This window comes from Myxine glutinosa, chromosome 2, assembly GCF_964187855.1.
Source record: "Myxine glutinosa chromosome 2, kmMyxGlut1.1, whole genome shotgun sequence".
Classification (NCBI taxonomy): domain Eukaryota; kingdom Metazoa; phylum Chordata; class Myxini; order Myxiniformes; family Myxinidae; genus Myxine; species Myxine glutinosa.
In genome coordinates this window covers 10809408-10823726 of record NC_136262.1, presented here as the reverse complement: position 1 = coordinate 10823726, position 14319 = coordinate 10809408, and the positions used below count along the sequence as shown (strand labels likewise).

The 14319-nt window shown below is 45.1% G+C and overlaps 1 protein-coding gene across 1 annotated transcript in view; it reads left to right on the top strand.

Annotated features, from left to right (window-relative positions):
- Positions 1-14319, top strand: part of MBTPS1 (membrane bound transcription factor peptidase, site 1) — a 197594-nt gene that overhangs the window by 153061 nt on the left and 30214 nt on the right. Inside the window, exon 21 of the mRNA XM_078772991.1 lies at positions 6202-6328. Coding sequence (XP_078629117.1) covers positions 6202-6328 — 127 coding nt within the window. The remainder of the gene's footprint in view (positions 1-6201; positions 6329-14319) is intronic.

Sequence of the window (14319 nt, the reverse complement as noted above, 5' to 3'; positions counted from 1 at the left end):
TGAGTTGATGTCAGAGGTGGTAGAGATGGGAGACCAGTCCAGATGATTGATGGCTGCTTGAAGACCATGCCAGTTGGCCTGAGTGAAATGCCAGACTCGTCGACGCTGAGCAGGCTCCCTGAGGATGGTCAGAGAGATGTCCACTTTAACAAGGACATGATCAGATGATCCGATCGGAGCAGAAGAAGAGCAGCAGACATTTTCAGGGAAGTTAGTCATAACCAAGTCCAGAAGAGAAGATGTTCCGTTGACTGAGATCCGGGTCGGGAAATTGACAGATTGTGTCAGTCCCAGTGAGTCGCAGAAGTCCTTTGCTGAGGAGCCATGGCTGGTGAGAGAGGTACCCACACCCAGCCAACTGGCATGATGACAGTTGAAATCACCACATATGAGGAAGAGAGAGTTGGGATGAGTAGATAGAAGTTGGTCCATATCATCAGACAGCGAGATGTAGATGGAGTCATCACTGTTTGGTGGACGGTACAACACACATATGAACAAGAGGTGGGAGCGAAGGGGAAGCCGTAGCCAGAGGTATTCCTGGGGGTGAGGTGGAGAGAGTGCAGTGCAAATCTTTACCCCTCCCTTTTTAGCCGCGTCGCAGACGCTGCTCATATAGAGTGCCCTCTGCTGTTGTTGTTGTTGTTGTTCTTCTTCTTCTTCTACTTCTTGTTCTTGCAGAGAAGACAAAACCTCAAAGCTCCACCCATTCTGGGAACCATAGCTCCACCCATTCTGGGAGAGCCTTCATATAAACAAATATCCACCATTTTATTAACTCGCATAGCTTTGAGGCCTGTTTTGTAGGCCCGTGGTGTCTTCCTCTCTCACACAGTTTTATTTCAAATCAAATTGGATATATCATTTCATTTTTCACAGTCGCTAACATAGTTTTAGACTCGGTTGAAAAAAAACGGGAAGAAAATCCGATGAAAGTTGCCCTTTATAGAACGAAATGAATTCTCAAAGGCCTGTAACTTCAAGTCCATTGAGATATATATTTTTTAAATCGCGGCATGGTCAGTCATACACCGCCCGAAATAACAGACGGGAAAATGCCGAGATATATATATTTTGTTTAAATCGCGGCATGGTCAATCATACATGTGAAGAGGAACAGGTTGAGATGGTTTGGTCATGTGTTGAGGAAGGATGAAAGTGACTGGTTGAGAAGAGTGATGGAAATGAATGTAGAAGGAAGTAGAAGACGGGGAAGACCGAGAAAGACTTGGCTAAAGATGGTGGAAGAAGAAATGCGTGCAAGGGGGTTAACAAGGAGAGATGCAGAAAATAGGGCAAAATGGAGAAGATTGTCATGGGGACCGCAAGGCTAACCCCCGCTCTAGCAGGGAAAATGGCCTTTAAAATGCATGTTGTTGTTGTTGTATGGTCAGTCATACACCGCCCGAAATAACAGACGGGAAAATGCCGAGATATATTAAAAATTCGTCCATTTGATGACAATCGTCACGATGAAATATTTAATTTATACGTCGTCACAATAATGTGGAGAGAGGAGCATAGCTTCGTTCATGTGTCGCCACATACGGGAAATTGCCGAGATATATTTTTTTTACATTGCGGCATGGTCAGTCATACACCGCCTGAAATAACAGACGGGAAAATGCCGAGAGATATTAAAAATTCGTCCATTTGATGACAATCGTCACGATGAAATATTTAATTTATACGTCGTCACAATAATGTGGAGAGAGGAGCATAGCTTCGTTCACGTGTCGCCACACACGGGAAATTGCCGAGATATATATATTTTAAAATCGCGGCATGGTCAGTCATACACCGCCTGAAATAACAGACGGGAAAATGCCGAGATATATTAAAAATTCGTCGCCACACACGGGAAATTGCCGAGATATATTTTCACTTTGCACAAAAATAACATCAAGTAATCGAATCAATAGGAATGTCCTGTGCCTATAACATCGACGTTACAGGCACAGCTGCATCTAGGCATTGTGTAACATCGACGTGGCTTTTGTTTTAATTAAAACTTTTTGTACTTGTTCGTGTACATATGCAGTGTATAGGGTATATATATATATATATATATATATACACAAAGAATTAAGTTAAGCACCCCCCCGTTTTTTTACAACCTCGCACATTACAAGTTTGTTGTCGTCAAAACAGTGTAATATACCCATGATATTGCTATATTTTCTGGAGAAGTGATATTATGGTCACATAAAAACATAACAATCATGCCGTTTTCAATATTTTATTCTGAATAATTTAAGGTGAAATTTTTTGGGAATTTTAGGCATATTTTCACCTCAATTTAAGTATGGAGCTATAGGTCCATCACGGACAATGTGGATGACGTTTATGTTTTCTAACGTACAGTCATTGTTCTGAGAAGACCTCTAGCGATCTTTGCGTCAATAACGTGTGTAGGACCCACGTGATCGGATGGAGCAAGGTGCTGTGACAACCATCCCCTGGCCTGCGTACAGTCCTGACCTGAACCCCCTCGAGCACGTTTGGGACATGTTGGGACGACAAATTGCGAAGATGGTCCCTCCAATAGCCAATCTGGATGAATTGGAACGTGCATTACATCGGGAATGGAACAACCTGCCACAGCAACGCATACGACGGCTTACAGGGTCTATGAGACGTAGGGTTGAGTCAGTGATCCGATCACGTGGGTCCTACACACGTTATTGACGCAAAGATCGCTAGAGGTCTTCTCAGAACAATGACTGTACGTTAGAAAACATAAACGTCATCCACACTGTCCGTGATGGACCTATAGCTCCATACTTAAATTGAGGTGAAAATATGCCTAAAATTCCCAAAAAATTTCACCTTAAATTATTCAGAATAAAATATTGAAAACGGCATGATTGTTATGTTTTTATGTGACCATAATATCACTTCTCCAGAAAATATAGCAATATCATGGGTATATTACACTGTTTTGACGACAACAAACTTGTAATGTGCGAGGTTGTAAAAAAACGGGGGGGGTGCTTAACTTAATTCTTTGTGTATATATATATATATATATATATATACACACACACACACACACACACACACACACACACACATACATACATACGTACATACATACATACATACATACATACATACATACATATATATATATATATATATATATATATATATATATATATATATATATATATACCCTATACACTGCTATACCCTATATATATATATATATATATATATATATATGAATATGATTATGTATAATAACTGAAAATCAGGTATTATACATAATCCCTTATTATACATATACCCTGTAACATGCACTGTTTATATATGCTTATGTATCAGGAAATACTTGTTTATGACGCAATATTTGTCACTGTTTGTGTCAGTTTCCTGAGTAAAGTGTTCTTTGAAAACTTAAAACGAAAGTATAACAACTTTGAAAACGAAAGTATAACAACATTTGTGAACCCAAGCTAATGAATAAAATAATAGACATTGTACTTTCGTAGCATTATGGGAATATTGTATGTTACGTTTCCAGATAATAGATGAAAACTAGTATGCAAGCTCCATTTTATCAAATTACAATTTCATGCCAAGAGAAATAAAATTTATCAGTATGCTGTATGCAGCTGACAATAAATCGTGTGCCGCGACAGGCAAACAATTCGTGTGAATAAATGACGCCGCTTGCAGATTTTATTATTCCAATAACAAACAACACGTCACTTTAACTTGAATTAGTTGTTCCTCATTAAATCTGCGACCAAACAGTAATAACATCGATTCCCTCGTCACAGAACTACAGGATTGCCATAGCTGACATACATCTCGCAGTGCCAGGCGGCGAAGTTAGGTATGCAACATGGCGCCAGTATTTCAGTTGGCCAGACTCTCAATATACACGGCACTGGGAGGTACGAGATGGCATCCTCTTCCAGAATAATCCCGTCCCGACGGTCATGGATCTGCCGTGGGTAGTTTTTCGCAGCACCATGGTCTTCCGGTTTCCGGTGCTGCTTCCCCGACTAATTTTACATGGAGGCCGAATCTTCTTTTGAATTTCTCAAACCAGCCCTTGCTGGCGTGAAACTTGTGGGTAGCCGTGGTTGAACTTGAGGTTTTGGCCCCAGGTGCCACGTGCAAACATTGGTTAATCTACAGTGATTTCATCTATATCACCGGTCCACTCAGACACTTTATTCTGTGTTTTTTCTTCAACCCAAATATTAAGCTGTTTTTCCATCCTTTGAATATGAGAATCAAGGGACTGGAATGAGACCTTTGTGCTTTGCAGTGCACTGGTGGCAACACTTGCATGGATATTTGACTCACTTTTACAGATATACCGCGCATATCCCGTAAAGTAGATTCATTGATCCCGTAATGGCGCCCCACAGATGTTGCGCTTTCACCTCTTGCCAACCGATCGAACAACTCGATTTGTTTTTTTTGCCCAACGTCATGATCTTTCTCTACCTTTTCGCACAACGAATTTTGTCCATCGTTTTACATTTGGGCGCCATCAAAAACGATGCACGAGAAACAACAAAAGACTCGTAATAGGAGGTAATCGTACATGTGGATGCAAACAATGACTCATCTCAGCTCAAAAACCACGATTGGCCGAAATGAAATTCCATGATAACTAAATCGGAACACAATGGTTTGCCCGCAATTGGTCAAAACCCGTGATATTTGTGGGTTTACATTTGCAATAGTACTCTGCTGACCTTCTGCTGAGTACTCTATCATATTCATACCCTTCACTTAACAATGAAATAATGACCTTCCGTCATCCTCAAGCGCACATACGCTTCCCCTTATGTTCTCACGGTCGCAGCACCTACGCGACCTCTTTAGACGAAGCAGCATTCACTGATATGCAAAAAAAGTGTATCAATAAAAACATGTTGTGTAGTGTGAAAAGTGTTTGTTACTTTATTCATTGCATATCAGTGAAAATACTGTTACGTTTGTAGATGGGGTTAAAGATTACCTTAGGACAGGTAGAAATGTATAGAGTAGTATGGTCAGTGTAGAGTATTTGGTCAATCTCGATGTAATAAGCTGGGACACGTCAGCTGAAGGATTATCTTATTTGAACGTGCACCATATGGAGGCTGGTGCATTGTATTAAATATCTAGGGTTTAAAGTGACGGAAATGTGAGTAAAACCTCCTGTAATATGTCCACCGGGTGCACCGAATGGCATAAAAGAGCAAAGAGGAGAGCGATGCACATCGTAATGGGGCTCTCCTTGGCAAGGGAGAGAGAGGGGCGGAGCTATGGACGCCTCCAAGGGCAAAGCTATGGGAGCCTCTAGGGGCGGAGCATGGGAAGGAGCCTGTATTACGCGGGTTCTGTGCGCTTGGGATCGCACTGATTCTGAGGTGGGCTGGAGAGGTCCGAGGAAAATTGGCATTGTGCCAGAGGGAGGAATAGGACCGGACTCTGAGGACAGTTGGGATTTTGCGTTCTGTGGGAGAAACATGTTCCCTTGTTCATCTGCCTGCTTGGTTCCTGCTGCTGGTTGTCCTCCTGCTCGCCTCCTCCCGTCACCTCATCACCTCCTCATCGTCTGCTAGGCCCACCTGTCCGTGCCTGCTTCAGCATCATCCCCTCTTCGCCCCTCCTTCGACTCTGCCACCACCAGAGATTAGGCACCTAGTTTTTGTTCCCTTTCCCCCTCTGTGATTGAGTCTGGAGTTAGGCACTTTGGATTTCTTTCGATTTATTGTACCTCACTGTATACGGTATAATGAATTGTTAATCCCTTTCCTTTTCCTCTTTTGCCATCGAACACCCAACATACAAATTTATTTTCAAAATTTTCTGCATCTCTACAACAAATGTAGTCAAAGTATGACGAGTGGCTCAAGACACTGCTAGGTAAACTGGTGTTCAGGTTGTTTAAAAAATATATAAATTGTTACTTCTCTGTTCACGACAACACACCCTTATCACTCATCTCTAGCAACGATTCCCAAATGACTCCAGGTATTCCCCATCTCTTCTGGTTATATTCCAGCTTTCAGATGAATATGTTGTGATTGGAAATGCGAGAGCTTTGCTGATATGATTACAGTGTACAAGAAGAGTTTTATCATAGGGTTGGTTTCACAACACAGTACAGTTCAATGTTGAACCTTGGACAGTTTCATCTTTCTTGCCATCTTGGTTTACTCTGTTGCATATCAATTCCTGTCTTTATAGGAAACCATCTGCACCGATATTCGAAAGTGCTTGAGGCAAATCTTGCTGAGGCACGGGCCCGGCCCCTCCCTGCCTGCCCACACCTGTCCTGGGCCAAGCCACAGCCACTCAACAGGACTGGCATTAGGTGGGTGATGGAAACCTGGAGAAAATATTTTTAGCACATTGCAGAACAATATGTTATTTTCTGAAAGGATCTTTTTTTAACTTCTCTACCCAAGGAAACAGGATTCACAGTCCCTGAAACTCCTTGAAACTCCTGGAAAAATAAAAAAGAATTTTCCAGTACTGGAAAGTCCTGAAAAACTTGTCCAAGTCCTTGAAACTCCTGGAAAATCGTGAAAATTGCACAAATGGAAATAATCTGCCAGGCCTCAGGTCGGAATTGTTAATTCCGCCGGTCTCTTTGAGAGAATGTTTCCAATTTTCACCTCCCCCAGTGATTTACCATTAAAGCCGTGTCATAATTGTTTCTCGCGCACAAAATCTACAATAGAGGGTCACCACATAAAGCATGTTTTTACTGAATAACAGTTTATTATAAGAAGGCACACGATGACGAAACTGAGTTGTTTTTTTTGTTGTTCATACATGGTTGGTTCATAATTGATTCCTATGTTTTTGGTTATTATTACCCTTGGTATTTTTTAACCATGTACCGGTGTGTACCCTGGTTAGAATAGGTACACCGTATCCCTGCGTGTCGTAAGAGGCGACTAAGAGGGTTGGCGTCAGGAAGGGCATCCGGCCATTAAAAAAACATTGCCTCAAAAAGAGAACCATGACAATTACAACTACATATGGGCAGGGCACAGCCCGAAGTGGAGATCGGTTTCTGAGGTTTGGGACATAGAATGCAGGGACAATGACAGGGAGATCAGGAGAAGTGGTGGAAGTATTGGTCAGAAGAAGAGTGGAGATATGTTGTGTGCAAGAGACGAGATGGAAGGGAAGTGGTGTGGAAATGGTGAAGGGTAGGCAGGGACAGAAATACAAGTTTGTGTGGCAAGGGACAAGGGTGCCCAGAGGGCGTGAATAGTGTTGGTGTCCTGTTTTCTGAGGAGTTTGTAGACAGTGTGGTGAGTGTGACTAGAGTGAGTGATAGGTTGATGATGGTGAAAATGATGATTGGAAAGCTCTTGGTGAACGTCATCTCGGGATATGCTCCGCAGGTTGGTCGGAGCGATGAAGAGAAGGACAAGTTCTGGTGTGCGACAGAGAAGCTGATGGAAAACGTGAAAGATGAGGAAGTTGTTGTGGTTGGAGGAGACCTAAATGGACATGTGGGAAGGAGTATGGACGGTTTTGAGGGAGTTCATGGGGGTGACGGATATGGTGTGAGAAATGGAGAAGGTGAAAGGATTTTGGAGTTTGCTGATGGAGCTGAATTGTTGATTTGTAATACTCAGTTCCAGAAAGGGGATAATAAGCTTGTTACGTACACGTCAGGTGGGTCGACGACAACCGTTGACTACCTGATGGTGCGTAGGCGAGATAGGGGGCACCTCCGGGACACAAAGGTGATCCCGGGGGAGGAGGCTGTTTCACAGCACCACTTGGTTGTCTGCGACATAAGGGTGAAAGGTGCGAGGAGAGCTCGGCGGGTGAAGTACCAACCGAGAATGAAGGTGTGGAGGTTGAAAGAGGTGACAGTGAGGGAGGCATTAAAAGAGAGGCTGAGTAGGGTAGAGGATGATGTGGTTGAGCTTGAACGTGGTTGGATGTCAATGAAAGATAGTCTGTTGGGAGCCATTGGTGAGGTATGTGGATGGACAAAAGGACCACCGAGGCACTCGGAAACATGGTGGTGGGATGATGAAGTTGGAAAGAGGATTGACGAGAAGAGGAAGAAGTTCAAGGAGTGGCAGAAGGTGAAGGGTACGGGAGCAGAAAAAGCAGAGCATGAAAGTTATAAGGCAGCCAAGAAGGCTGCAAGGAAAGAGGTAGCAAAGGCGCAAGAGGCATGTAGGAAAATGTTCGGAGAACGCTTGGATTCGGAAGAGGGTCAGAGCGGTATTCAGGATTGCAAAGCAGATAGCGAAGAGAGTTGTGATGTGATGGGGGTGAGTTGCTTGAAGGATGAAGTGGGACAAATCGTTGTGGACCCAGATGGAATTAAAGGAAGATGGAAAAGAAATATGAAAATGCTGTTGAATACAGAGAATGAATGGGATGGCAACCTGGAGAGTAACCCACTTTTAGGACCGGCAGAGAAGATAACTGAGAAGGAAGTTGAGGAAGCGATAAAAGCAATGAAGAGTAGAAAAGCGGGAGGGCCGACGGGAGTTGTGGGAGATATGTTGAAGGCAGCAGGAAGTTGGTGTGTGAAGAGAATGACAGAGATCTGTAATCTGGTGGTGAAAGAAGGCCACATTCCAGTGGATTGGGAACTGAGTACCCTCGTCCCTCTATACAAGGGGAAAGGTGACCCTCTGGAGTGTGGCTCGTACCGAGCGATAAAGTTATTGGAGCATGGAATGAAGGTATTGGAAAGGGTGTTGGAGAGGAGGATAAGGAAGAAGCTGAAGATCGACGAAATGCAGTTTGGATTTATGCCAGGAAGAGGAACGACAGACGCACTCTTTATTGTGAGGCAGTTGCAGGAGAAGTACATGGAGAAGAGGAAGAAGTTGTTTCTTAGGTTTGTTGATCTGGAGAAAGCATTCGATAGGGTTCCACACGAAGTATTGACATGGGCACTGAGGAAGTTAGAAGTGGAGGAATGGTTGATCAGAGTAGTGATGGCAATGTACAAAAGAGCACGCACAGCTGTAAGGACGAAGGACGGGAACAGTGGTGAGTTTGAGGTGAAGGTGGGATTGCACCAGGGGTCGGTACTAAGTCCACTACTATTTGTAGCTGTGATGGAGGTGCTGGCTCAGAACGTAAAGGAGGGTTTACCGTGGGAGTTGCTGTATGCAGATGATCTGGTGTTGATTGCGGAAAGTATGGATGGACTGAAGGAAAAGATGAACAAGTGGAAGGAATGTATGGAGACAAAAGGTCTGAAGGTGAATATAGGAAAGACGAAGGTGATGGCAAGTGGTAAAGCATGTGGTGAGGTGGAAAGAACTGGGAAGTGGCCATGTGCTGTGTGCAGGAAGGGTGTCGGAGTGAACGCCATTCAATGTACAATGTGCGCTGAGTGGGTTCATCAAAAATGTAGTGGTCTGAGAGGGTCATTAACCAGTGTGGCAGCTACATTTAAATGGAAGGTGTACACAGAGGGAGCTGCAGATGGAGGAAATGTTGAGTTGGATCTTGGAGACGGCTGGAAGCTGGAAGGTGTGAAAACATTTGGCGACCTTGGAGACATGCTGAATGGAGAAGGTGGATCAGACTCGGCAACGGTTGCCAGAGTGAGATGTGCATGGAAGAAGTTTCAGGAACTGAGTGGCGTGCTGATGAGGAGGGGAGTGTGGTTGAAGCTGTAGGGAAAGGTGTATGCTGCATGTGTGAGAAGTGTTATGATTTATGGGAGCGAGACATGGGTCATGAATGTGGAGCAGCAACGAAGGCTGGAAAGAGTGGAAATGCGAATGGTTCGGTGGATGTGCGGAGTATCGTTGAGAGAGAGGAAGACAAATGATGAATTGCGAAAGATGATGGGAATAGAGCCTGTGATTGATGCTGTGAAGAGGAACAGGTTGAGATGGTTTGGTCATGTGTTGAGGAAGGATGAAAGTGACTGGTTGAGAAGAGTGATGGAAATGAATGTAGAAGGAAGTAGAGGATGGGGAAGACCGAGAAAGACTTGGCTAAAGATGGTGGAAGAAGAAATGCGTACCTGGGGGTTAACAAGGAGAGATGCAGAAAATACGGCAAAATGGAGAAGATTGTCATGGAGACCGCAAGGCTAACCCCTGCTCTCGCAGGGAAAATTGCCTTAAAATGCATGTTGTTGTGTTGTTGTTGTATTTTTTAACCATGCCTCCAAAGAGGAAAACTGTTGCTAGTGGTGAACCAAATGCGAAAAGGTCGAGGAAAGTGATGTCTTTGACACAGAAAGTGGAGGTTTTGGTTAAGCTTGGTCGAGGCGAGTGTGTGGTGTCATTGGGCAGACATTATGGCATTAACGAGTTTAATATCCATCAAGTAAAGAAATGTACAGAAAGGAGTTAACATAAGGGGTAGTGAATGTTCTGGTTTTGCGCTGCAAGCGAGGGCGTTTCCAGGAAACCGCTGAACCAACACCAAAGGCTTAGGAGAACATCAATTTAACAAGCATCAGCATCCCTAACAGCTTACGCAGGTCTGCGAAGGACAAAGAAAGAAGAGTTGAAGGAAAGGCAAAACAACTTGATGAGAAGACACTCCAGTTGATGAATATCTGACGTTCTCATGTATCTGATGTTAACAGAATTTTTATTGGGAACCAAGGAACTAGAATGTTGACAACATTCAATCTGTGAACTGTATGTATATACTAGCAGAAGTACCCGGCATCGCCGGGCGGGGGGAGGGGAGGGGGAGAAGGGGAGGGGAATGGGGGGGGGAAGGGAGGAGAGGGGGGGGAGGGGGGAAGGGGGAGAGGGTAGGGTGGAGGGGGGAGGGGAAGGGGAGGATGAAGGGGTGGAGGGGAGGAGGACGGAGGGGGGGGAGGTGGTGGGAAGAGGAGGGGGAGGAAGAGAGGGGGAGGGGAGGCGGAGGGGGAGGGTAAGTGGGGAAGGGGAGGATGGAGGGGGAGGGGAGGGAGAGGAGGGGGGATGGGAAGGGGAGGATGGAGGAGGGAGAGGAGGACGGGAGGGGGGGGAGGGGAGGGGAGGTAACATTACATTACACACACACAAACTGTTTTATGTTCAATGGTCTGGCAGCGGGGATGGAACATCACGTGATCGCTCTGAGCCAATCAGCGCGCTGCTCTGCCACCGGCTCAGATTCCGTGTATAATATTCCCTCGCTGAAAAAAAATATGGATCTAAAGATGAAAGAAAAAAAAAACCTATGTGCTGTGAATGGCAATGTTCCTCCCTGAAATGTGAAAAAAAACGCAATCGCTTTTCGCTCTGAATTACGTGCGAACGTGTAACTGTGAGTTTATGGCGGCAAGGAACATCACGTGATCGCTCTGAGCGAATCAGCGCGCTGCTCTGCCACCGGCTCAGATTCCGTGTATAATATTCCTCGCTGAAATGCGCTGAGGTAAAAATATGGTAAAAAAATATTATGAAATAATTTTTTTTTAGGTCGGCCATGTTCTTCCCAGGCTCAATGGCCATGTCTATGCCAAATATCAAGCACGTGAGCCTCTCCGTTTAGGAGTCTATCGGTAACATTACATACACACACACACACACACACAAACTGTTTTATTTATATATATATATATATATATATATATATATATATATATAATATATATATATATATATATATATATAATATATATATACATACATATATATAAAACTGTAAGAAATAGTAGAAACTCCACAGTACGAGCAGGGCGTCTCATTTGCATTGAATAAATAATCGTTAGATTAAATAAGACGCGGACGTAGCTTCAGGACGTCGATCTTTAAATTGTCGACAAGCTTTCGACCAACAAAGGTCTTCTTCTGAGTCGGCCCCCAAGTTCAACGGAAGTCATACAGTGAAATACAGTGAAACCTTGACTGTGTATATATATACAGTGAAACATTATATATATATATACAGTGAAACCTTGACTTACGAGTTTAATTCGTTCTGTGACCGAGCTCGTAACTCAATTCCGTTGAACTTGGAGCCGACTCAGAAGAAGACCTTTGTTGGTCGAAAGCTTGTCGACAATTAAAGATCGACGTCCTGAAGCTACGTCCGCGTCTTATTTAATCTAACGATTATATATATATATATATATATATATATATATACATGTATATATATATATATATATATTAATATATATATATATATATATATATATATATATATATATAATAACACACACACACACACACACACACACACACACACACACACACACACACACACACACACACACACACACACACACACACACACGACACACACACACACATATATATATATATATATATATATATATATATATACACACAAGCAGAAGTACCCGGCATTGCAGGGCGGTGGAGGAGGAGGGGAGGGGAAGGGGGGGAGGGGAGGGTGTGGGGGTGCCTGGGGGAAGAATGGCCCCTCCCCCCTCCCCTATCCCCTCCCCCCCTTCCCCTTCCCCTCCCCCCCCCTTCCCCCTCCCCCCCCCCCCCTTCCCCCCACCCCCCCTTCCCCCTCCCCCTCCCTTCCCCCTCCCCCCTCCCCCCCGTTCCCCTCCCCTCCTCTTCCCCCTCCCCTCCTCTTCCCCCTCCCCTCCTCCCCCTTCACACCAGGGGGGGTTGACTCAGCCTGTCATCCTACCGAGGTCGGCAAATTGAGTACCAGTTCACTGGTAATTCCCTGTGTGCCGCAAGAGGCGCCTAACAGGGTTGGCGGCACGAACCCGGAAGTCGGAACTCATTGTCGTCAAATAAATGTAGCATGTATGTTTCACTCTCTGTCACATGCCGTTGGTCCCATGTCAATCGGATGAAGTTGAAAAATTAACATTACGAAGTTTCTCTGGGACGTACTGATTCCGAATAATGAAGTTGAAAAATTAACGTTCCGAAATATGCTAATTACGCTAACAGAAGCGCTGGAGGGAGCGCTGCGCTCCCTCCCTTCGATTCCATCCCTCTTCTGCTAGCGTTTCTGCGCTAATACGCTAATTTTAAAACCCGAAGTTTTTTAAAATTTAAGGTGTGCTGTAGTTGCTCTGAGACGTACTGATTCCGAATATTCCTTTGGTTTTTCTCTGCGATGAGTAGTTCTCGAGTTATAAGAGGACAAACAAACATACTTTACTGCTTTATATATATAGAAGTTGGTACGATTCGGCCAAGGAATCCCAGAGATAATTGCAATTAAGTGAGCCGTGACGTCACGGAACGCGCCGCCGGTAATATATTATAATTTATGGTAATCTATGTAGCACGACATGGTCATCACGGAAAACAAGGCGCCTTTGCTGGCGCAAAACGGCTCTCCCAGGGGTCAAACTCGGTATCGTTGTGAGCGCACGGTTCAGCCCTTCAAGATAAAGTTTATTTTGTAAAAATCGAACCACGCGTTAAAAAGATATGACTGGTTTTGTTCGCCGGCAGGTCGGCGCTTCGAATCGGCTCGCGATAAAATCCAACACGTCCTTTGTCGGGGTCGTCTGAACCAACCACGGGGCCTAGAAGTCTGGGACTGGTCTCAAAAGTTAGGTCTCGATCATATCTCGTAATGCTGGAAGCTGCACGTCTCTGTGATAATCTTGTGGACCATGACAAGAGATCGTGCGAGTCGCTCGCAATGGCTTCAAGCACTTCCGCATTCGACCATTTCATGAACGCCATACGCCCCCGCCCATCAAACGCGCGTACGTATTAAACGAACATACAGTGGCCCATGTGTCGTCATTTGCGCATGCGCCAAAGTCTTTGCAGGAACATGAAGCATCGGAACAGCGCATTTGCGCATGCGCAAGAGTGAGAACCGCCTGTGCACCATTACGCTAACAGAAGCGCTGGCGCTGCGAAGCGCTAGAGGGAGCGCTGCGCTCCCTCCCTTCGATTCCCTCCCTCTTCTGCTAGCGCTTCTGCGCTAATACGCTAATTTTACAACCCGAAGTTTTTTAAAATTTAAGGTGTGCTGTAGTTGCTCTGAGACGTACTGATTCCGAATATGCCTTTGGTTTTTCTCTGCGATGAGTAGTTCTCGAGTTATAAGAGGACAAACAAACAAACATACTTTACTGCTTTATATATATACTAGCAGAAGTACCCGGCATTGCCGGGGCGGGGGAGGAGGAGGGGAAGGGGGAAGAGAGGAGGGGGGAGGAGGGGAGAGGGGAGGAGGAGGAGGGGGGAGAGGAGGAGGGGGAGGGGGAGGGTGAGGGGGTCCCTGGGGGAAGAAGGGCTCCTCCCCCCTCCCCTTCCCCCTCCCCCTCCCCCCCCCCACCCCCTTCCCCCTCCCCTCCCTCCTCCCTCCCCCCCGTTCCCCTCCCCCCTCCCTCCCCCCCCGTTCCCCTCCCCTCTCCTCTTCCTCCTCCCCTCCTCTTCCCCCTCCCCTCTT